The 25519-nt window shown below is 42.6% G+C and overlaps 2 protein-coding genes across 9 annotated transcripts in view; one reads left to right on the plus strand and one right to left on the minus strand.

Moving 5' to 3' along the window:
• The window catches only part of GALK2 (galactokinase 2), a 75497-nt gene extending 73832 nt beyond the window's left edge, over window positions 1-1665 (plus strand). Inside the window, exons 11-12 of one of the 4 annotated variants that reach the window (XR_008327542.1) lie at window positions 640-780; window positions 1458-1534. Coding sequence is in view for 2 of the 4 variants with exons in the window: in XM_053365365.1 (XP_053221340.1) it covers window positions 1458-1665 (208 nt within the window). In the remaining 2 variants the exon portion in view is untranslated. Of the gene's footprint in view, window positions 1-639; window positions 781-1457 lie in introns of all 4 variants that reach the window. The other 3 variants (XR_008327543.1, XM_053365367.1, XM_053365365.1) reach the window with 3 other exon arrangements.
• A 282-nt stretch (window positions 1666-1947) lies between these two features.
• Window positions 1948-25519, minus strand: part of FAM227B (family with sequence similarity 227 member B) — a 114344-nt gene continuing 90772 nt past the window's right edge. For 3 of the 5 annotated variants that reach the window (XM_053365361.1, XM_053365363.1, XM_053365360.1), the window contains exons 11-17: window positions 17733-17765; window positions 15014-15078; window positions 14144-14305; window positions 6233-6309; window positions 5573-5647; window positions 3319-3388; window positions 1948-2149 (exon numbers count right to left, since the gene is read on the minus strand). In XM_053365361.1, the coding sequence (XP_053221336.1) occupies window positions 2063-2149; window positions 3319-3388; window positions 5573-5647; window positions 6233-6309; window positions 14144-14305; window positions 15014-15078; window positions 17733-17765 (569 nt within the window). In that variant the 3' untranslated portion in view covers window positions 1948-2062. Of the gene's footprint in view, window positions 2150-3318; window positions 3389-5514; window positions 5648-6232; window positions 6310-14143; window positions 14306-15013; window positions 15079-17732; window positions 17766-25519 lie in introns of those variants that run through there. The other 2 variants (XM_053365362.1, XM_053365364.1) reach the window with 2 other exon arrangements.

Below are 25519 nucleotides of genomic sequence, written 5' to 3' on the forward strand. Positions count from 1 at the left end.
AACTCTTAAGTCCCATCATCATTTTCCCTGGTCAAGAATGAAGATGGGAATGGGTTAACAATACCGAGACTTTGCTCCAAATCACCTTGCTAAACACCAGCTGCAAACTGCAATAACACACCTCCCCAAGTTCTGGGGTTTTTTATATAATAATGCAACTATTATTCGAACAAGTGTCATTCCCCTTTTGGAATATCAATTTACCATGCTTCACAAAGGCAAGCCGAAACCTTGACTGGGCCAATCTCAGCATTGTTTTAGATAGCAAATACATACCGTATTTTTTGCTCTATAAGACTCACTTTTTCCCTTCTAAAAAGTAAGGGAAAATGTGTGTGCGTCTTATGGAGCGAATGCAGGCTGCGCAGCTATCACAGAAGCTAGAACAGCAAGAGGGATTGCTGCTTTCACTGTGCAGCGATCCCTCTTGCTGTTCTGGCTTCTAGATTTTTTCCCTCTTGTTTTCCTCCTCCAAAAACTAGGTGTGTCTTGTGGTCTGGTGCATCTTATAGAGCGAAAAATACGGTAGTATGCATTTTTAACAACAACAACAACCCCTAATGCTGAGTGATTAAAGTGTTTGGATATTCTCTGAATGACACAACATTCCCTTTTCCTGTCTGTTGCTATAAATGGAAGGAGCAGCTGAATCTTGAAAAGTGTGAGGTGCCTCATCCTGATGAGCAGAACTGCTCGGCATCTGGACTTTACCAGATTTGGAAATTTATATTATGACTACTAACTAGGCATAAACTAAAGGATCTTTGCTGATGAATGCTGGTAAACAAAATGACATCTTTCTTCTGCCTCCCCCTCAGTGCTTACTTATATAAATGTTCTAAAACACTACAAAGGATGGATGTATTTGAAAACGATAAATAAATTAATCCAAAAACTGAGCAGAAAAATGATGCCTGAAAAAAGTGATTGCAAATAACTTTGCCTTCTATGCAGACAGGAACTTTTAAGCATCTGGTCGGCAACAAAGCTTTAACAGGGGTAATAGGTTTAATTTAATAAAGGCCTGTTGGCTGCGCTCACTGTCTTTGATACACCTTTCCTCAGCAACCAGAGCCCTTCTGGTGCAATATAAGTCATCTGTTCTCCAAGACATAGGCATAGAAGAATGAGCAAATGTGGTTCATTCGTGACCTCTCTTAATATTCATGTTGGAGAGGTTAAAGAGCCCCCTGCCTGTGCATTGGCTTGCCTGGCTGAAGCAGGCATAACAAGTGATTAGGTTGTGGTGGGGACCAGATGGGAAGCCTTTCAGGACTGAATTAAGCACCCCACCACCCTGTTCACAGTTGCCTCTTCCTACTCTAAGCGTCTAAAAATGAGATGAATTCCAAGGCACTTAACTGCACTGTGTTCAAGTGGGCATGTTGCATGCGACACACACTCTCAGTTTGACTTACGGCTTTGAAAATCTGTTTACTTGCTTTTTGTTCTTCTAGGCAATTTGGAGCCATTGGGTCGCGCCTGACGGGAGCAGGATGGGGTGGCTGCACTGTGTCAATGGTTCCTGTGGAGAAGCTGGAGAGTTTCCTAGCACATGTGAAAGAGGCTTACTATAAAAACAATAACCAGAGGTTAGCGCTGGGAGGAAACAGCCTATTTGCTACCAACCCTGGTGGTGGAGCGACAATTTTTCTGGAGTCCTAAATTTTTTAATGGCATAATCTGGGGCACTGTGAAGTTGGCAGGACTTCCTAAGCTACAGTAAACAAATCATTTGTTTTTATTATAATGAGCAACATCCATTATTAGAATGCATTTTGAAAAATAACTGTAATAAAATTAAGAGTTCTATTAATTGTTGTAATGAATTTTTCCTGCAGAACTTATGCTTCTAAAAGAGATCATCCAAAACACTGATTTCTGTCTGGACTTTACAAAACTTTATTTGCCAAAACCTATTAATGTAAGAGAAAGAAATGAATCAGATTGAAAAATTTTAAATGCTGCTCTGTCTTTCTTTATTGACTTGAAGATAGAGGCGTATTTAATATCAAGTATGTCACAAGGAATGAATCAGGTAGCTTTTGTTACATGTATCTTACTAAGGGAGGTCTTCAGCTGCTGAACTCACAGTGGATGTGGATGTAGATGCGGGTGTGGATGTAGAATGGCATGGCTTTGGGGTTTCCTGTTCAAACAAAACACCAGAACGAACTGTTGAATTAAGTGGAGAAAATAACCTAGCATGTGAAGTGGGGTGGGGGGGTGGGATCTGGCTCAGTGCAATGGACCCTGTACACTTTTTGTGGGATTCATCAGCAGAGCTGAAGCAGCCTCTGGCTCCATCATGCTTCTTTCTCCCACACACTCAGGGCAGAGATTCTCTCGCCACTGGGATAAGACATAATCAGCAGCTGCAATGCACAATTCTCAAGGCAGGTCACCTCTTGATGTCTAGGACTGGCTATCCTAACCAAGAGCAGGTTCTCATAGCACATAAAAGGCCGTCCCCAGAGATAGCAAGGGCTGGAGAAAGTGGAATGAGGGCCAGGCAGTTAGTGAAATTCTCCTGCCATTTCTAACTTTGCCTTTCCCATCTTAATGGGTACCCTCAAAAAATATTTCCTGCAACAGACACCCACCCCCGGACACAAGTGAAATTCTTCTGGCCTTACGGTTAAATGCCCAGAGAAACCCACAGAAGGGGCTGGTGCCCACCTTCTGCAGCCTTCGTGAATCAGAGGTTATATACTCAGTTTCAGTGTGCAAAAGCAGCAGGAGAAGAGAGCTGAGCCTGATCATTATGGGGTGGGGTTAAGTCCGTTGTGGTACTTGTAGGCTAACAACAGCTACCAGCCCAGTGACTGGGACAATTAGAAGCTGTGTGGAGGAACCCAGAAAACCAAACATATGCTGCAGATGGACTTCACGTATTGATGCTACAGGAAATACTAAATTGAGGTTGCTGCATCTCTGGGCAGTTAAAACCTGAATAGATTACTTCAGACATTACTGATCATTTTAAAGTTGGTGGGAAGGAAGAAGTCTCATGTCCTTCAGAAATTCAGTGGAGTTGCTAGAGGATGGACCTGAATCCAGAAGTGGGTCAAAGATGCTGAGTGGGCTTTGGAGATGGTGCTTTCACCTTTTGCCTGCCTAGATGAAGAACAGGGAGAATTCTTTTGAACTTGTTTCCTGCACTGCATGCTGAAGGGAGACTTGAGTGTATGACTGGTATTGAATGGAACAGGTAGGAAAAGCACAATCTTCTGGCCAACTTAAGTAGGTTTTCCACTCTTTATCCAGGCCACAAGATTTACTTAAAAACTGGAAATGGTGATCTCAAAAGTGACATACCCTTTGGCTTATAAAGCTCTCTGTTTGCAGCCTTGATTCAGTACGCTTCTTAGTGATGGTTGCCAACATCCTAAGAAAAGAATAGAGGACACAGTATGATTCAGTAGAATTTAGCTCTGTGTTCCAGGGCCCCCTCTTGTCACTGCTGCGCTTTTGTAGAAAACCACAACGTCCCTCCTACTTAGTCTGGCCAAAGTGACATTCCATTTCATCTGTCTGAATTTCTAGCATATAGGGCAAGCAAACACAATGTGCTGCTTTCTTCAAAGTTCATGTGCTACAGGGTGAACTATGTCCCATATATATGCCTGTCTTCATGACTAGAACATAACACTTCTTGAATCTTATAAATCAGGAGAAGTGAATAATCTAACACTTCAACTGTTTTCAACATACCAATAAAAACGAGTCTGCCACCATCTGGAATTTAGGATTCACCTTTGCCAGCTTATGTGTTAAATTCCATTTCTCCTACACTCAACTTTTGGCCCACATTGTTGTTATTTTTATTATTATTTTGGAACATCTTAGAAATTGAATAGGCTATGGAAGCTGGTGCAGAGTTCATATCTCCATTAGCAAACATTTGCACCTTGTAAGGGAGGTTTCTTTGCTTACTTATTGTTCTTATACCCCAGCCTTCTTCCCGCTGAAGCCCAGGATAGCTAACAATATTAAAACAAAATAAAATCTCACAAAACAATTACAGTTGTCAACCATTCGTTACAAGTCCTCAAAGACATTGGGTTGCATACAATATTAGCCCTACTGAGAGTAGACCCATGGAAAATAATGGAAATAGCAATGGAAAATAATGGAAATAACTAACAAATATATTAATTTAAATGGGTTTACTGTGAGCAGAACTTAGTTGGATGCAACCCAATGGACAAGAAATTATTCCTCTTAATGTGTGTGCAGCTAGCTAACAAAGGCCTGGCAGTTTTAAGCTGATGCCTAATTGTTAACTGTGTGAGGGACAACCAACTCTCAGATAGGAGGGTATTCCATTAGTGAGGGGGGCACTACAGAGAAAGACTGCCACATGCCATGCCCCCAGGCCTTGACCACTGACACCACCACCAGGGTCTCCCCCTGAAGACCTTAGGACTTGGGCTGGAAGGTATTGTTGGAGGTGCTCCTCTAAGTATTGGGCCTGAGATCATATAGGACCTTGTAGGCCAGAACTAACGCCTTGAATTGGGCCTGGTGGCTAACAAGGAGCCAGTATAGAGTTCTAAGTATTGGTCTCGGTGCTCCATGTAACAGACTGGCAGTGACATTCTGCACTAGCTGCAGACTCCAGAGCATATTCAAGGTAGTCTCACACACAGCACATTGCAGTGTGTTGGTTGGCCCCAGTCTGTCTCAGCAGAAAACAGAAAAGTGCGTATTGGACAAGCGTATTGGCAAGGCAGTGTCAAAAACGGCATTATTATAATTTGAATCCCTAATGCCAAGTTGTCCCAGTCCAAGAATGGTCAGGCCTGGGTATAAGCACTCCTTATATCCAGATTCCTGCATTGCAGGGGGTTGAACTAGATGATCCTCGCAGTCCCTTTCCAACTCTACAATTCTAGGGTGTTTATCACAAAGGCCACCTGGGCCTCCCAAAAATAGCCTGGAATCGAAGGAGTGTGCTCCCATGCTACAACCTTGATCCTGCAGGGGGAGTGCTGCTTTATCCAGAATAGGCTGACTCCCTAATGGCTGTTCCTGGGAACTACCTGTTCATAGCACTTCCAGCTTGCTAGCATTCAGCTTCAGACCTATTTTGCCTCCAGTCTTAACGACGTCTGTTGTTCACCGCTTAGATAAATTATTTCATGAGTGAGTGGTATACAAATTTACTAAATATACACTCATCACCTGGAGGGGGTGGGCAAGCTGATTTTGCACTTATCTAGTTTGGCCCTCAGTTCACTATGAAGAAGGATATAGAGTTTGACAACAGAACTCATGCATTTCTAGCTGCTGACATTAAGGGGCAACCCTGTCAGATGGAGTACAAATAATAAAATCAATTTTATCCATCAACTGCTTTCACTTTTAAGTAGTGTAGCATTTCCCACAAGTAAGATATAATTAATAGCACACCTATACATGTCTAGCTCAGATGCCAGTCCAATTTAATTCAACGGAACCTACCTCCAGGTTAGAGATCCACTAGCCCTGGCCATTATGTTGCTTACATTCCTAAAGATAAGAGAGCCTTAACCTTTTGCTACATAAAAATATATAGTTAAAAGCAAACCTCTTGTATGTTCTGTTAACTTTTTTCCTCTGGCGTTGTAAATGTGCTAGTTCATCAGCACACTTATGTTCAAAACTGAAAAGCAAAGCCATATGCATGACACACTTGCAATGTTATCCATAAGAACACACACACACTTTCACTCACCCCACTGTTTAAAACAAATAAAAAGCAAATATGGAGTTGTACATGAAATGCAGCAGCTTATCTCTGCTTTTCCAGTAAGTTTGCTTGGAAACCCAGCATTCCTCAAATCATTTGCTGCTGAGTAGCCCTGAAAGAGTGCCATTGAACAAGTGTTTTCTGGAGGGTGATCAGCATTGAGGATTGCAGCTATAGACATCTGCTATTCGTTATATGAAAATGAACAACTTGCACTGCCAAGAGTGACCAAAGTACCTGGGTGTCTGCAAGCTTATTGTGCAAGTTCATTGCTTCTCCTGAATCTGTAGTTTAGCATTAAAACATAGGAACATTAGCGGCAGATAATTCATAGAGCACATAGTGGGAGTGACTAAGGCATCGCAATACGCCTTTTCCTTTTTGCTGCTTGGCAAGAAATCTAATTCATGCCATCCTCACGTGACGTCCCCAAAGTACCCTCCAATTGTACACAGAGCTTTTTTCAAAGTAAAGACAGTTGCTTAATGAATGCAATACTTAAGAAAATCGTTGTGCCGTTTTTCTGCAATTTTTTGACTTTCTGCAATAGCATCTCTGTATGTCGGAGAAGCTGGTGTGCTGTTATTGCAGTCAAGGGAAAAGATGTTTATTTTTCAGGCTTGCCTTTCTTTGTAACATTTATTTATAAGGCCAAGCTACAAAATCTACAACAAGCAAACATACATATGTGAATTAAGCACGAGTTAAGCAGACAAGTCAAAGAAGAGAAACCATCAAGCAATTGTGACAGCCTGGTCTTATATACAATAGTTAAAATAAGGATAGAAGTCAAGCATAAAAGTACCAGATTTTCTATAAGGTTGGAGATACTGAGAATACTGAATACAGAAATATTGAATATTGAAAATGCTACATATATTGAGAATGCTAAGAATATTGAGAGTGGTATCTTAAAGCTGGGAGAAGAAGACATATGGTTCTATATTATATTTTGCTGTTCCAGTAATTCATGAATAGAGCTCGTTTTTCAATAAATTTATAATCCTGTTTATTTTGTTTGGCTCTGAAATGGAATGTTAGTTTCCTTTTTCTTTCTTTCTTTCCAAAAGCCATTCTGTGACAGAAGGTGGTGTTGACATTTTCCACTGTCACTCTAGAGACAAATACTTCTGGTGTCTTATGAAGCCCAACGCAAGTTGTAAATCAACATGTTGCATTTATTTCTTTAAATGGCACAATAGTATCATTTTGTGGGGGTTCAGTGAGCTGAGCAAGTATTTCCTCCCAGTGATGACTGGCACCCGCTGGGACTGGTTTGTTGCCATGCTCTCCACTACAGAATTCTACAAGGGCAGCACAGAAACTAAGGAGGAGGAAGCTGACAGTACTAATTCCAGGGCTGGTTGCAAGTAAGAAGGCAGGCAGGTGGAGGCTGGATGAGGTTGCTGGGGCAGGGCACCTTTGGCCTAACAGACTAGCCTCCCCTGCTTTGTCTTAATAATCCCGTAAAGGTAAAGGTAAAGGGACCCCTGACCATTAGGTCCAGTCGTGGCCGACTCTGGGGTTGCGACACTCCTCTCGCTTTATTGGCCGAGGAAGCCGGCGTACAGCTTCTAGGTCATGTGGCCAGCATGACTAAGCCGCTTCTGGCAAACCAGAGCAGCGCACGGAAACGCCGCTTACCTTCCCACCGGAGCAGTACCTATTTACCTACTTGCACTGGTGTGCTTTCGAACTGCTAGGTTGGCAGGAGCAGGGACCGAGCAATGGGAGCTCACCCCATCGCGAGGATTCGAACCGCTGACCTTCTGATTGGCAAGTCCTAGGCTCTGTGGTTTAACCCACAGCGCCACCCGCGTCCCATATGATGGTATAAAACCATAAAGTGTGGAAGAGGCCTGCTTTTATTGAATTCCACAGGAACATAAAGAGTTGGTTTATCTTAATAATAATAATAATAATAATTTATTTATATCCCACCCATCTGGCTGGGTTTCCCCAGCCACTCTGGGCGGCTTCCAACAAAACACAAAAATGCAATAACCTATTAAACATTAAAAGCTTCCCTAAACAGGGCTGGCTTCAGATGTCTTCTAAAAGTTTGGTAGTTATTTTTCTCTTTGACATCTGGTGGGAGGGCGTTCCACAGGGTGGGTGACACTAACAAGAAGGCCCTCTGCCTGGTTCCCTGTAACTTGGCTTCTCACAGCGAGGGAACCGCCAGAAGGCCCTCGGTGCTGGACCTCAGTCCCCGGGCAGAACGATGGAGGTGGAAACGCTCCTTCAGGTATACTGGACCGAGGCCGTTTATACCATATAGGTAAAGGTACCCCTGCCCGTACGGGCCAGTTGTGTCCGACTTTGGGGTTGTGCGCCCATCTCACTTAAGAGGCCGGGGGCCAGCGCTGTCCGAAGACACTTCCGGGTCACGTGGTCAGCGTGACAAGCTGCATCTGGCGAGCCAGCGCAGCACACAGAAACGCTGTTTACCTTCCCGCTAGTAAGCGGTCCCTATTTATCTACTTGCACCCGGGGGTGCTTTCAAACTGCTAGGTTGGCAGGCACTGGGACCGAGCAACGGGAGCGCACCCCGCCGCGGGGATTCGAACCGCCAACCTGACGATCGGCAAGTCCTAGGCGCTGTGGGTAAAACCTCAGTTTTTTACCCACAGCGCCACCCGCGTCCCTGTTTATACCATATACGCAGGTATAAATCAGAGCTGGTAGCATGAATACGTTGGCATGAATATGAGCCTAATATTCCTTCTCTCGAGGAAACTAGAGGGGGGGAAATTGCACATGCGTGAACAGAATTTCTACTAAAGGTTATTTTAAAAAAGAATGGCAATGTAGTTATTACAGATTTACGTTTTCCTTTTAAGAAAAGGAAGTATGCCCCATTCTGCAGATTCTCCTAGGAAAGTCCCAATGAAATGCTTGAGGCAATGACTGTGAGGCAGCAGTTCCCATTAACATGGCTGAGAGTAGCCGAGGCATTGAGGTCCAATGTCGCGGGTCCTGTGCAGGAAGACTTCTGCGAGATCGGTCTGTTTGTCTTCCCGAAGAATAATATACAAAGCATTATGATGCATTTTTAAGCAAAGCCTCGGGGGGGGGGGGGAACTACAAGCGTCTGCATAAAATTGCTTCAATCTACCTAAATATTATCGTTTCTTTATACCAGTGGTGCATAACGCAAACCACGCCAAGGACCACTTTTACGTTTTTTATTAACCCAAGAGATGCGCCAGTATGTAAACCATAGAAAAAACATTTTTCTTGCAATTTAATAATTTTCTTTTCAACCCATTCAGTTAACCTCCTTTCCTCTGTGTCCCATAGCATACTGTTTCCTCTCCTCTCCCACCACAGGTCTTTCTGATCTGAGCCATTCTCCATTAAGTCTCCTTAGCTCTCTATGGACAGCTGAAGACAGGTCTGCAGTTGCTTCTTTCATGGTTTGGGGTGGCCATTGGGCAAGATGCTCTCAGAAAGATCCACCTCTTCCTCCTTCTCCTCCCCACCACTGCTGCTCACCTTTTCCTCTGGGCTCAACCCACAGTACAGCGGTACCTTGGTTCTCAAACCTAATCCTTTCCACGAGTCCATTTGACTCCTGAAACGGTTCAAAAACCAAGGGGCGGCTTCCAATTGGCTGCAGGAGCTTCCTGCATTCAATTGGAAGCTGTGGAAGCCACGTCAGATGTTCAGCTTCCGAAAAACGTTCACAAACCAGAACACTTACTTCCGGGTTAGCGGCGTCTGGGAGCCAAGCTGTTTGAGTACCAAGATACCACTCTACAGTGGTACCTCGGGTTAAGAACTTAATTCGTTCCGGAGGTCTGTTCTTAACCTGAAACTGTACTTAACCTGAAGCACCACTTTAGCTAATGGGGCCTCCCGCTGCTGTTGCGCTGCTGGAGCACGATTTCTGTTCTCATCCTGAAGCAAAGTTCTTAACCTGAGGTAATATTTCTGGGTTAGCAGAGTCTGTAACTTGAAGCGTATGTAACCTGAAGCGTATGTAACCCAAGGTACCATTGTACCTTCTCACTACTATTTGGGCATGCACAGTCTGCTCTACCAGGGGCGAAACTAGGTTTTATTTCACCCAGGTCAAAGACCCATTTGGCACCCCTACAAATGCACTTGCCTACACACATACTGTGGCTGGGAGCCTCAATGGCATCCCTCTGGAGGCTTCACCTGGGACAAAAATCCTAGCTACCCCCCCCCCAAATAGCTACAGGTCGCCTCTACCTGCATGAAGGCAGCCAGTGGGGGAGAAGGGGACTTGCGTACAGTGTTCAAAACTACCATTGTTCTAGGCGCATTTTGCGAGAGAGAGTTCCATTAGCACCAGCAATTTCTGAGCTCTGGGTGCAGCACTGTGCCTAAGATTTCAGACTGGAAGGAAAGGAGGTCCTTTTTCTGCCTCCCCATTTCCAGCTCCTCTCTGAATATTGGAGAAGAGACCCTCTTAAGAATATTAGGAGGGTGGGCAGGGGAAGGACTAGACCACATGAAAAATGAACATAATATTTTAGCTGCAATTCATTCATTTTCAGCTTTGTGTTCTTGTTATATATACCGTATTTTTTGCTCTATAAGACTCACTTTTTCCCTCCTAAAAAGTAAGGGGAAATGTGTGCACATCTTATGGAGCGAATGCAGGCTGCGCAGCTATCCCAGAAGCCAGAACAGCAAGAGGGATTGCTGCTTTCACTGCGCAGCAATCCCTCTTGCTGTTCTGGCTTCTGAGATTCAGATTTTTTTTTCTTGTTTTCCTCCTCCAAAAACTAGGTGCGTCTTGTGGTCTGGTGCGTCTTATAGAGCGAAAAATACGGTATATAAAAAAGCGTGCCTAGACATTCCATTGTTGCACCTATAACCTAGGCTTAAGGTGCCATTTAGCTCCTAGCTTTCATATCTCAGTTTCTAGCACTGCTCTTGTATGCGGAGCGATGCGCCAGGGTGAAAGAGTGAGAGAGATGAAGGGGAACTGGGTCATCTGCTAAGTCATTGGTCTCCTCTGTGAAATCAGTTGGGAATCTGAATTTAAAGCCTGGAGGCATGTGGAACCTTAGTTTTAAAGGGAAGCTCTGTAACACAAGTCAGATCTCTCACACCCTGTTGCAATAAACCATCATCTACTAGCAGATATGCAACTATTCAGTGTTTCAGCCAGCCAGCCATGCCCCTTCCAGCTGACCATTCTACCCCCTTCAGCCATTTCCTATTTTTCTTTTGAAAAATTACATAATTACTAAACAGGCAGTCTTCACTGGAATGTTTATTGGGGTGTGCAACACCCTGCCCTTAAATTTATTTTTTAAAAATACCTCTGCAAGTTTTAGATGCCTCCAAAGCATGCTAATGCCTCCATCTTGTTTTTCATAGGCCTCATTTTGGTTACAGCCCTGTTGCCACCTACCACCTGAGTCAACTATTAGAAGGAAGAACTGGACATATGAAGGCCTACACAATAACTAAGAAATATATGAAGTGTGCATGCACACAAAAGCTTATACCCAGAACAAACTTAGTTGGTCTCTAAGGTGCTACTGGGGGACGCGAGTGGCACTGTGGGTTAAACCACTGAGCCTAGGGCTTGCCGATCGAAAGGTTGGCGGTTCGAATCCCCGTGATGGGGTGAGCTCCCGTTGCTCGGTCCCTAGTCCTGCCCACCTAGCAGTTCGAAAGCGCGTCAAAGTGCAAGTAGATAAATAGGTACCACTCCAGTGGGAAGGTAAACAGCGTTTCCGTGCACTGCTCTGGTTCGCCAGAAGCGGCTTAGTCATGCTGGCCACATGACCTGGAAGCTGTACGCCGGCTCCCTTGGCCAATAAAGTGAGATGAGCACCGCAACCCCAGAGTCGGCCACTACTGGACCTAATGGTCAGGGGTCCCTTTATCTTTACCTTAAGGTGCTACTGGACAATTTTTAAATTTTTATTTTATATATTTCGACTGCGTCAGACTAACACGGCTACCTACCTGAATCTAAGAAATATCACAAATGCAAACACACACAGTTCCCAATGCTGATGTAGCAGCCAAGGGAAATAAACACACCAGGAAATAGTATGTAAAATAAATAAGGGCCCCAAGAAAGGATTTACCAAATTTCCTTAAGATAAATCTAGGGCTGCAGAGAAGAGCCACAAAACAGATTTGATACAGCTATGTATTATTATCTGAGAGGAATCTGATCGTGGTAGGCTTATGTTAAAACCAAGAAAAGTCACACTACGATTAAACTCATTTTTGAAAAGTCCTGAACTCCGAGAGTTTTTCTTCTCAGGTAATTCCTTGTAAGAAAACCAACAGTGTCAGAATCAGAACAGAAGATTATGTTTACAAAGCCTTTCCTTTAGATACTCCAACAAAAACTTTCCAAAAGAGTTGATTTATATCTTTTCAGCTGGATTTGTTTTTAAAAGCCAGTAGCAATTAGATTCTGATGAAGATGCTGACATAGGATGATGGTTACTGGCAGATCAAATACATGTAACTTGAAGATTTGAAGCATAGTGAAATATGCGACCTCAGCTGTCCAGTTCTGAAAATCCAGGAATGATACAGACACACTGGAAAGTGTTTGGAAGCCAGTAACAATAGTTTTAGATGTAGAAGGCAGAAGGACTAGTACCTAAATCTCCAGAAAGCAGTAACACTCACATGAGCAGATAAAGAAAAGATGGAAACTTTCTTCTCTGTCTCTCAGGGGCAAACCTGTGAACGACCCCCTTCTTTCCCTCCAGACCTATAAAGGGCTTTTTGCCCAGCTCTGAGCTCTGATGAGTGTCCAGCATGAAATTCTGAAGGCTGGCTGAAAACTCACTGGAAAATGGGAGCTACTGCGAGTAACAAAGATGAAAGCAAAACTGAAAAGTTGGCGCCAACAATGCAAGCTGGGAGAGGATATCTGAAAACATACACTCACAAAAAAGTCTTGCATCATAATAATAATAATAATAATAATAATAATAATAATTATTATTATTATTATTATTATTATTATTATTATTATTATTATTTATACCCCGCCCTCCCCAGCCAAGGCCGGGCTCAGGGCGGCTAACAAGCAATAATAAAAACAAGTTGAAAAGTCTAAGCAGATTCAGAAATGAGATGGGTGGTGTTCAACCTACAATTACTATAACGAAGTAGCATTCTGATCACAGATCAGTCTTTGAATCAGTCATTCTACAGAACTCATAATAAAGCATATCAGTCTGTTAATGTATGATGCCCCTGACTTCTAGCATTATAAGAGATGGAGAAAACCATTTCTCATCCACTTTCTCCAAACTATGCCTATTTTATACACTTCTACCATGTTGCCTCTCACTTGCCTTTTCTCTAAACTAAGAAGCCCCAAATCCTGTAACGTTTCCTCTGAGGGAAAAGGTTGCTCCTGTGGAAACAGGAGAGCAGAGTGATAAGAATTATCATTAAAAAAAATGCTTGAGGGAATTCAGGCATTAATCTTTATTGGGAATGGTTAACTCTGCCAAAACCCAGACTTGTTGGAAATGGTTATGTGTGTAAGACTGAACAAAAATTAATTAAAATGACCCTCATCTCCAAAAACCTTTCCTAGCTTAACCAAAGGAAGCCGACACAATGACTAGGCACTGCACCTTAAAATCATATGAAATGAAAGGGATACAGCCTTCGACCCAGTACTAGTATAGCAATACTATAGCCAAAACCCAGTTTGTAAACTCTCTTAAAGGTTGGCTAGGTTATAGCAGGGAATTTTCAAGTATTACAATTCATGTTGAAGTTCAGGTTCCTAAATAGCACATTCTTAAGATCCCGATGTCTAATCCAGATGTAGTATAGGAACACATCGTTTTGGACAACTGGAATGTATTCCACCATAAGCCAGTGGGCAAACTCAGGACTTGAATGCTGCCAGAGGGTTTGGTGGGTGCAGTGCTCAGTTTTTTAAAGTTTTTGCCTTCAGGAAACTCATTCCAGACTGATCCATCTGCTCAGGAACACCAAGATCTGCCATAGAACTCCTTGTGCATTGCAGCCCCCCCCCCCCGCACATTGCAGATCATTTGTGGTGAGCAACATGCCTTTTGGGTAACTAGTCTGCCATTACTGATTGAGAAACTTCCTGATCAGAATCCCAGGGTTCTCTGGAACACAGTTCTAAAACAGTAGATTATAGATGAGAGACACTTGGATCCTGAGATATGATTTAGCAGCCCAGTTCAGATATCGTCTGGTGCAAATGGGAAAAAGAAGTTGCAGCAACTGATCCCAAACTCTTAGTTCGCCTTGGTGAAAAGGAAAACCAAATCTTCAGAAGTGCAAACTTGAAATTCTTCCATTCTCAGCACTGCACCCACCTAATATCCTTTAAAGAACTGAATTAATCCCAATTTTATAAATACAGCTGAAGTTACATTTTTATTTTTAAAAAGGATATGGTACTTTGCAGATTTCAATGTGATTAATCCTGTAAGCCCGCATGTTTGCTAAGGTGTTAGATATTCCATGCATCTTAAGGTAATATACGACCAGAGGACTTTGACCACCAAGGTTGAACAGCGAACGTTGGAAGTCTGGGCCATCTCCGATATAATGTGACTGTTACAAAGGGAAAAAGAATCTTACAATGCACCTTAACATAGATCACAGAGCACTGTAAATGAATGAAAGTACATGGTAATAAAATGGGGAAAATAATGGACATCCAGCACATTTTTCCTAATAACCTCTAATAAATATTCAGGTAAAAAGTTCTGCGCCCTGCTCTGGTCGCTGCATAAAGCCTGTGGGCAATGGGTTGTATCCAATGTTCCTTGCCTGCTGGAGCAAGTGGATAAATGAATTTTAATATTGCATGACAGAGGAATCCAGGGCCACAGCCATTATCATGGAAACTCATAGTGCAACAGTATTGCACTATGCCATCAATCCTGCAACAATGTTACCAAGCCAAACTGGGCCCTCCAGCTGTTTTGGGACTACAATTCCCATCATCCCTGACCACTGGTCCTGTTAGCTAGGGATGATGGGAGTTGTAGTCCCAAAACATCTGGAGGGCCAAGTTTGGCCATGCCTGGTTATGTGGTATTTTGTGCAACAATGTTCTACTGGATGCCAGTGATAACAAGTATACTACTCAGTGACTTCAGAAAAATTTCAGAAGAAAAAGATTTGGGAGCTAATGGGATATAAACTGCTTAACGGCTCAGCCTTCTCCAAACCACCAAACCAAATAACCTTTTCCAGCTCAACAAAGCAACCTTTATTTTATAATGCATAAGGCAGATATGAGGATCAATCGCCTACCTCTGCCTTTTTCTTTGGTGTTACCTCTACTTCCTTTGGTTCTTCTTTTTCGAGCTGAAAGTGCACTGCATAAAAGACAAACATGTCACGAAATCCCTGCACCCACAATGAGCCAGAAACAGGTGGAGCTGCAGAAAAAGCTGAGGAGGATACATCAACATTGACTCCCCAAGGATCATTTCACATTACTACTAAGTGTTTGGCTAATTTCCAAGGGGAGTCTGGATTCTGGTGTACATCCCTGAAAAGTTCAGCTGAAAATGATTAGATAGCAATTGATTGGCAAGAGCTCTGCAAGTCAGCGTGAACAGTACTGGGCTAGTTAGGCTACTTGAGACGTGGGTGGTGCTGTGGTCTAAACCACTGAGCCTCTTGGGCTAGCTGCTCTGTCCCAGCTCCTGCCAACCTAGCAGTTCGAAAGCACACCAGTGCAAGTAGATAAAAACTGCTCAGTTGGAAACAGACTTCATAGCCCATCAAATGCCATCTCAGATATCAGAAGGTGTAAGTGACAAAAGAGATTTCATGAAGAGGCAAGATGTTCTTGCAAGATCAAGTTATCTGCTGAGGCATGCATTCAAGGTTTCAAAAAAGCACAGTGTTTTCATAGTCTTCATTATAGTCGTACCTTGCAAGTCCATCAGAATCTGTTCTGGAAGTCTGTTTGACTTCCAAAACGTTTGGTAACAAAGCGTGCTTCTGATTGGCTACAGGAAGACCCTGCAGCCAATCGGAAGCTGCGGAACCCCCATCGGATGTTCGGGTTCCAAAGAACGTTTGCAAACTGGAACACTCACTTCTGGGTTTATTATTATTATTGTTGTTGTTTTCTAATTTTTTCTAATTTTTTTAATGCCTCATCTTTTCTGTTTGTCTGCATGTGGAATAAGAACATCTTACAAACAAGGAGGTTCTGGATTTTCACTTCTTAAAATTCTCATTTTACATGTAGGACTTTCTTCAGTGCCATTATCTAGACCAGCCTCTCCAAAGTGGTGCCCTTGAACTACAACTCTCACCAGCCAGTGAAAAGAAGTAACTTCTTCATATAGTTCGTAGTTCGGCTGTGGAATTTGCTCCCAACAATTGTAGTGATAGCCACCAACTTGGACAGCTTTTTAATAAAATAAAATAATAAAATAAAATAAAATAAAATATAAAATAAAATAAAATAAAATAAAATATAAAATAAAATAAAATAAAATAAAATAAAATAAAATAAAAAGATGGAGAGGAGGGCTTTCAATGGCTCCACCAGTGCCAGAGTTATGTATAAGCAAAACAAGCTATAGTGTAGGGCCCCACTCTCTTGGGGCCCCCCAAAATATTTAACGGGGGGGGGCTGGATCTGCATTTCCAAAATATAAGAGAAAAAACATTTGCTGTTTAATACCATGGACTATCAAAAAAACCGGCAGAGAGGAATTGAGAGAGAATTAAGAGCCTCGGACGTGAGGTCTCCAGGCTGATAGTAGATGGACTGATGGATGATTATTGGGGATTGGAACTGGGAAAGGGTGGGGTGGAGTTTGGGAATCCAAAGGGTGTATAATTATAATCTGTTTTGCTTTTATTTTGTTTTGTTATTTGTATGAGAATTGAGGAAATCGTGGAAGGGAATTTAGGTCGACTTTAGAAAAAGGCTTTAAGAATAAGCACTGATGTATAATCATTGATGTCTATAAGGCAAAATTGGTTTTTCAAAATGAACTAAATATAAAATATAAAATATAAAAAGGTTAAAAATTAGGGACAAGAACTTGTTGAACTGATGTTTAAATACTGATGTTTATAAGTTAAAATTGGTCTTTCTAAAATGAATTAAATATAAAAAGGTCAAAAATTGGGGACAAGAACTTGTTGAACCAACAATTTGAATTGGAATACAAGAGGGGGAGGTGTGGGGAAGTCAGGGAAATATGTTATTGAAAATAAGGATTTTGAATTCTATGTGTTTTTAAACTTTTTTGTTTCGTCTTTTTTGATTTTTTAATGTATTATAATGGAAATTTTTTAATAAATATCTTTTTTTTTAAAAAAAAGAAAAAACAAATAAAATAAAACCTACATGCAGCAACAGTGTTTGGTGTTGTGTAGGCTCCTATGATGTAAGTAATGGCCCTGGCTGCTAGCCTGCTCCCTAAAATATCACATATAAAGGGCCCCAATTACCTTCAGTGGCTTAGGGCCTCATCAAACCTAAATCTGGCCCAGGCTACCACCCATGATGGCTACATTCTACTTCCATTGTTATGGGTGCTATGCTTCTGAATGCCAGTTGCAAAAGGTTCTGGGGTCTAATTAAGCATTTTATTACTGTTACAGTGGGGAGTTTTATGGGGTTGCACCTAGTATGCAAAGGTTCTTTGGCAGAAATTGCTGAGACGTCACCTGATGGGAGGATATTTATCTTGATCTACTGCAGTTCTCCGATACTTTGCAACAATGGTGCACTCATTGCTCACAACAAAGGCAAAAAATAAACACATGATTCCAGGGCATGTGCAGAGCTCCAGCTAAACCTTCTCGGTAACACTAATATGCCACTGCACTTAATCGCCATTTGTCACCTTACAATGAACAGGCTATAAGTGAATAATGGGCAGTAAGAATATAGCACCCAAACGCGCAATATGATTTCTTATAAATGGCGCACCCTCCCCTCTACTTTGTATGATAGATCATCACAGTCAGTTTCATGCCCGCTTTTGGATTTTACCTTGAGGCTGATCTGCAATCGGACTCCGACTCCCTAAAAAACAGAAAATAGGTTTCAGTTTTGTATAGAGATGCTTGTCCTTAGTGCATATGTGGTAACTATATTCAAGATAAGATGGCTGCAAAAGTTGAAAAGATAATGTTAAGGAAGCACGGAGGTGATACTTCCCTGTTATGATAAATTAAGACTAATTAAAATACTTCTGGGATTTGTTAAACCAGTCACTTGTAAATCACAGTTTCCTGGTTTGGATGTAACAGGAAACTGTGGTTTAACAAACCCCGGACAGTTTGCATTATGAAAGTGTAAGAGGAGGGAGGAGGGAATAAAGGAATGCATAGGTAAAACACTTGTTCATGTCATGGTTTATTAAACTGGTACATCTGAACTGGACCATAGAAACACTCCTGAAGTGGATTAAACATTGATGTGGAATTGCCAAAGATCAACACTGACAGCCCTAGACAACCCAAGCTTCCTTGTCAAGATTTTCCATTATGTGTGCTCTTTTTTGAGAGGGTTACTGTTTTACAGAAAACAAATGGCATGTTTTAAAGAGATGCTTGTGCAACAGAAGGTTTCAACCCAGTTACAGTATCCTTGGCATGTACATAGGTTTCTCATATTGCTGTACATGCAATTGAAAATGACCAGGCATCTTGTGCATATTGATTTTACATAGTTCACTCTATGGACATGCAAGTGGAGCAGCTCTTTGTACTAACACAATTTAAACTTGCATTCATTTGTGATGGGTGTTTGAAGATGAACTGCTTTGCCTGCAGCAAGTTATGATCACTGGAAGAAAGTCATTACAATAGCTCAACAGTCTTTTGAAAAACCCTTTTAATAAATTCCAGCTTCTTTTCAGCAAGTTTTCCTCTCTCAGTCTAGAGTGCTGAGAATGGATACCACTCACATTTACGCCCCCAGCTGTTTTCCAAGGCCGTATTTACCTCTGTTGCACTTTCTACTTCATTAATAATCTTGGCAGATACATAATTTTGACTAGAGAAACACAATCGCTTTTAAAGAGACATTGTTCATTTTGTCCATAAAAGGGCTGTCCATATTGAACTTTTGTACCATGAAGAGCTCTGTATTTGAATAGCTGCTGAACAATAAAAAACATACCGGCCTTGATCCAGTTGTGTGTTTTGCTCAGCAGTTGGGGTTGTAGATACAGAACTCTCTTAAGATGCAGCAATCACAAATCCAGCCCATCCTGGTCTGCTTCCTAACCAGTTCATTGGTGCTACTGCTGATTTCTTGAAAGGGTTCTGTATGTGCAGCTGGACTATGTGTGCAGAACCCACCTGCCATTCACAGTTTCCCATTCAATTGGGGAATATGCACCAAAGCTTCACTCATGCATATATAGTCCCTATGAGGATCGAGGTATCTTTGAAATAATAGCCAACAAATTACCTATTACTGTTGTAGCTTGGGATGGAGGACCTGTGGCCCACAGGCCAGGCTTAGCCCACCAGGCACCCCTATTTTTCCCCACCCCACCCAGGTTGTTTTCAGAAAGGCACGTCTGCCTGCCTGCCCTCAACTTGACATCATCCAGGACTGTTGCTCCTTCCCAGCATTGATTTTCGAAGCAGCCCTGCATTTTTCAGTGCTAAGCATCATGGACTTCCTCCCACACCAGATGCAAAGGAAGAACAGTCTAGCTTGATTCAGCTGCTCTATTAGCAGCATGTTTTTTTTGTTTTTGTTTTTAGTTGATCCACCAAAAAAGGAAAAATACAAACAAAACAGTGATAAAGACAATATTAATTACAAATCAATAAAGCAAAAAGCGGTCCTTCGACTATAGACCCGACTTCCCATCCATTCCTTGTTTCAATTATCTATTATTTGTTGCCGCCACACATTTTTATCTTAAATTAACTAATTATTGATTTATCTTAGGTTTCCTATCTTTCTTAAATCTACTACTAAAGTTATTCAAATGCTGTGACAGAGTTTAAACGACTGTAATTGTTTTTCAAATAAACTTTGAAGACTTCCCATTTTGAGATAAATTCCTGTTTTGGTTTGTTCTTTCTTTTTTCTGATAAACTATCTAACTCTGCATAATCTGTTAGCTTTTGGATCCATTCATGGGTAGAGGGATTTCATCACTCTTCCACTCTGTAGCGATAAGAACTCTTGCTGCCACTGTGGCACATAAAAATATACTCTTCATTTTTTGCGGGATATCCAAATCTGTGATCCCCAGGAGATAAGCTTCTGGTTTTCTCTTAAAGGAAATCTTTACTGTTTTTTCTATTTCTAAGTGGATACTCTCCCAAAATGCCTGGATTTTTTTGCATAGCCACCACATGTGATAGAAAGTGCCTGATTTATCTCCACACCTCTAGCAATTACTTGGGACATTTTTGTATATCTTTGACAGTTTCCAAGGTGTTAGATACCATCAGTGTTGCATTTTTAGGAAGTTTTCTCCTAAGACATAACAGTTTGTGAATTTCCAATTATTCTTCCACAAATTTTTCCACTTAACCATGGCTTTTCCCACTGTGGCATGGTTATTGAATACCCAAAGTCTTGTGACCACTTAACCATGGCCGCTGTGACCTCCTCCTCTTTGACTTCCCATTAAAGGTAAAGGTAAAGGTACCCCTGCCCGTACGTACGGGCCAGTCTTGCCAGACTCTAGGGTTGTGCGCCCATCTCACTCTATAGGCCGGGGGGCCAGCGCTGTCCGCAGACACTTCCGGGTCACGTGGCCAGCGTGACAAGCTGCATCTGGCGAGCCAGCGCAGCACACGGAACGCCGTTTACCTTCCCGCTAGTAAGCGGTCCCTATTTATCTACTTGCACCCGGGGGTGCTTTCGAACTGCTAGGTTGGCAGGCGCTGGGACCGAGCAATGGGAGCGCACCCCGCCGCGGGGATTCGAACCGCCGACCTTTCGATCGGCAAGTCCTAGGCGCTGAGGCTTTAACCCACAGCGCCACCCGCGTCCCTTGACTTCCCATTAGCAGCATGTTAATGACCTGATGCCCACCCACTTGTCAAATTTGCTTTGTGATGGAGTTCTTATGACCACCCATGTTGCATCTGATCTAGGCATACAAGCAATGGTGTTTTGATAGTCTGCTGCCAATGTTCTCCTTATTGATGGAGTCTATCATCAATCCTACGCCCAACCTAGGGCAAAATCCATTTTGCAAGATCTACAGGTTTGAAATCATGCCCATTTTCAGGGTTTATGCAGACACATACACATTTCCCCCCCCAGAGATATGTAAGGTAAGAGAAGGGCCATCTCCCTCAGAGAAGGTTTGTTTCTGATGTAAACCACAGTCCCAGCAGAGGTTCTTTTCCTTCTACAGCAATTAAAACATTTTGCTGCTTTATAACATTGCAATGATGAGAGAGCCATCTGGCAAATTTCCCCCCTCTTCCAATATAGTAGTTTATAGCTTTTCAGCTGTGGTAGCAAGCTGTGCCTTCAAACAATTATTGTTGGGGTGATAGTCTCCACTGGGTTTAACAAACTTCCCAAGTTGGTGTGGTTAGATGAAATGTAGGTGTGGTTGTGTGTGTGTGTGTGTGTGTGAGAGAGAGAGAGAGAGAGAGAGAGATATGATGCCCTGAATGTCCACTGCCAACATGCGCAGCTGCAGCTGGTGGTAAGCCAAACGCAATTCTGGAAATGTATAAGCATTTCTATGGGGATTTGCCTTGAGTGAGCTACACATCCGTTGCATTCTTCATCACTGTTTCAATCTTGATGAAAACTCTGCAGATACTATCAATCAATCAATCATCTGAGAAAGGAGGGGCCATAGCTAAGTGCCGGAGTACATGTTTTGCATGCAGAAATTCACAGGCTCAATCCCTGGTACTTTCTGTTAAAAGGAGGAGGGAGCAGGTGTGACGTTAACATATGAGAGTGCTGGAGGTGAAATAGTTAAACAGGTTACCCAATCAGAACCCGGGGGGTGGAGTCAGAGGGACTATAAAACCAGCTCTGGGAGGGGCGAAGGGAGGAGTTCGCTGGGAGTTGGGTGGTTGCTTGGATTGGGAGTGAATTGGAATAGAGTCTGTGGGGAGGTTGAGTTAGTGTAGAGAAATAAGCTGAGTCAGGAACAGTTAGGAGCTAGGAAGACAAGTAAATATTTGAGAGGTGGTTTAGTGAGTGAGAGCACGTAGCGGAAGTTATAGGTCTGGATAGGCACCCCACGATTGTAATTGACCGATACCATTTATGAAACCACACGCTTGTTAAACTGCAATAAATAAACAGAAGTTTATGTTCCAATTTAACCCTGACTGGACTCAGTATTGTACCAGGTAGGGCCTGGGTGGTGGCAGCGAGAAATAAAGTGGTGGCACAGGGATCAATAGACAGTGAAACGTCCGGGGACCCTGTGTGATCGCCACAGCGGGTGATAGAAAAAACCTCCAGCTGAGACTCTGGAGAGCTACAGATACTCAGAATACTGGGCTAGATGAACAAATAATCTGGTATAAGGCAGCTTCCTATTTTCTTACGAGAAGCAAAATCTCCAAAAGATGCAGGACTTGCTAGGCATTGGGAACACAATAAAGCAAACATGCAAAAGTTTGAAAAAGAAATGAAATAAAACTCAAACCAAAATATTCAGATGGCACTACCTCTACGTAAGAGCCCTTGGGTGCAGTCACTCATGTAGAGCAGAGCAGTGGTCTGTACATAGTCCCATAGGTGGGGCTGAATAGACAGGCCAAAAGATAAAGTGATTTAGACTGATGGCAGAGTTTTTTATTGTATGTCTCTAAGGAATGGTACATCATTCCTTAAATAATATTTTTCCAAGTGTCATCATGACCCCAAGTGCCTTCTGTGGAATGACAACTCTGGAGCAAAGATCAGTCAGCAAAAGATGATGGGCAGGCCACCCAGAGAGATTGTGTCGCTGCTGGCCTCCAGAACATTTTTCCAGTATATTCTGTGCTAGGTAATAATTGGATCAGTATTCTCCAACATCTGCTGCTGGTTCAGATCTCTTAACTCTCCTTTTTCCAATCTGACAAGCCTTTTGAATGTAATTAATTCTCTTCAAATTCAGTCTGATAGAGAAAGTGATCTGGTTGTCTTGCTTATCTTGTAGGGCTTGAAGATCGGTTATGGAGAGAAACATATGGGAACAATATTGCTATTTTAACAATAACTCTTCAGAGGAATTTGTAGAACACATTTCCCATAGATGAGAAGCCAGTTCAAAAGAATGCCTCTATAAGGCAATGCTGGTGCTTTAGAAAACACAAAATAGGGAAAGGTTAGCTGGATGATATGTGCATTGAAACTTTGAAAGCGAATTATACTAAATCAGTAACCATCAGTGGTGGGAGTAAAAAGGAGAATGATTTCCATGGGAATAATAATAATAATAAATAATAATAATAATAATTTATTATTTGTACCCCGCCCATCTGGCTGGGTTTCCCCAGCCACTCTGGGCGGCTTCCACAAAGACCAAAAATTCACTAAGATGTCACACATTAAAAACTTCCCTGAACAGGGCTGCCTTAAGATGTCTTCTGAATGTCAGGTAGTTGTTTATCTCTTTGACATCTGATGGGAGGGCGTTCCACAGGGTGGGCGCCACTACTGAGAAGGCCCTCTGCCTGGTTCCCTGTAGCTTTGCTTCTCGCAATGAGGGAATTGCCAGAAGGCCCTCAATGCTGGACCTCAGCGTCCAGGAAGAACAATGGGGGTGGAGACGCTCCTTCAGGTATACTGGGCCAAGGCCGTTTAGGGCTTTAAAGGTCAACACCAACACTTTGAATTGTGCTCGGAAACGTACTGGGAGCCAATGTAGGTCTAATGGATGTGGTAGGATGTGGTAGTCTAATAATTGTGGTAGGATGTGGTAGTCTAATAATTCCTTCCACCATTGGGATGCAAAAATATGATTGTCCCGTACAGCTGTGTTTACATCCTGGAAAACAGAAGGTGGGCAAAGCTGGGACAATCCCTATTCCTTGCCACCTCAAAAGGTCCCTATCCCAGGGAGCCTCAGGATGACAGGGATGCTAGGAGTCAGGGACCAATGTTGCTTCCAGCAACTAGAAGTCTCAGGACCTTATAAATTCTGGCCTCCTAAACCACACCCTAAATACAGCTACTGGCAATGAAGGAGTATTGGGGATTGCATATTCCCAAGCACCCCCTTACTCACGAGTAGACTGACAACTCTGGGCCCACAAGCAAATACTGTGTTGTCGCCTGTGAAGTGGCACTCTTGAGGTCAGGGGCCGGGTGCTCCACCAACTCCTCTTTCACTTCTGGGGTTTTTTTTAAACCAGGTATCAAATCAGAGAGCCTCTTGGGGCATCCTCAGCACTGGATTCAGGGAGGCCTGCTTGCTCCTCAAGGTCCTCGACCTGTGGGGTGTCTAGTACTTCCTACAAAGACTTAGTGCCTGGTACCGGGTCGGTGCTGGGCATGACACTGCCCCACTTTCACTTTCCAAATTGTGGTGATCCTGACTGTGCTTTTTCAGTACAGAGGACAAAACTTCAAGCTACAGAGCTTTGTTTTTACTCTTGTTTGTGTAAGTCACTTTGAGTTCACCTCTGAAATAAGGCTACAGTGGTACCCCGGGTTAAGTACTTAATTCGTTCCGGAGGTCCATTCTTGAAATTATTCTTAACCTGAAGCACCACTTTAGCTAATGGGGCCTCCTGCTGCTGCCGCGCCGCCAGAGCACAATTTCTGTTCTCATCCTGAAGCAAAGATCATAACCTGAAGCACTATTTCTGGTTTAGCGGAGTCTGTAACCAAACATATGTAACCTGAAGCATATGTAACCCGAGGTACCACTGTACTAACATAATAAATACATAGTATAGCATCAATGGAAATAACATCAGGGGTGGGGAGTGTGTGTGTGTGTGTGTGTGTGTGTGTGTGCAGTGTTTTTTTCCTTAAAAAAATGTTTAGGGGTACTCTCATTTTCCTACTCATATTGAAATACTGCCCCTCAATGAGGCCAAATTTAGATTCACAAAATGTTTAGGGGTACGCGTATCCTTGCACCCCCCCCCCCGAAAAAAGCACTGTGTATGCATATGTATGTAGAAATATTTCTGAACTGCCAGCTCATAAGAAAAATTCTTGGCAGCATTTAATAAAAGCATTACAATATCATAAAATTACAAAATACAGAACAAATGATTGTCACTGAATCAAATCAAATCTCTAAAAAGACTTAGCAAAAAGAAGAAGAAGAAGAAGAAGAAGAAGAAGAAGAAGAAGAAGAAGAAGAAGAAGAAGTTGTTTCCATCAAGCAAAGAAATGTCAAAAATTGTAGGGTCTGTCCGATTTCCATAAAAATAATGTTTCAAAATACTGGTGTCATGATACTAAAAGCCTTACTGTGGACAGAAACCACATGAATATGGGATAACTGTGGAGCAGTCAGGAGAGTTTCTCCAGATGATCACAGTGATCTGACAAGGGTATAAGGGATAAGGCTGTTCTTCTGGGAACCTGGTCCTAGGCCATTTAGGGCTTTATTCACTAATAGCAATACCTTGAACATGGCTTGGTAATGTATTGGCAGGTAGTGTAGCGCTTTCGGCACCAGTGTAATACGCTGACATGCAGCTGTACTTGCCAAAAGCTGGGCTGCAGCATGCTATACTACTCGCAATTTCTGAACCAACCTCAGGGGTTCCACACAGTGTATTACAATGGTCCAAATTAGATGTTCTCAAGACCTGCACCACTGTGACCAAGTCATCCCTGTCCAGGAACAGCTGAAGCTGGCGAACCAGCTA

This window comes from Podarcis raffonei, chromosome 14, assembly GCF_027172205.1.
Source record: "Podarcis raffonei isolate rPodRaf1 chromosome 14, rPodRaf1.pri, whole genome shotgun sequence".
Classification (NCBI taxonomy): Eukaryota; Metazoa; Chordata; class Lepidosauria; order Squamata; family Lacertidae; genus Podarcis; species Podarcis raffonei.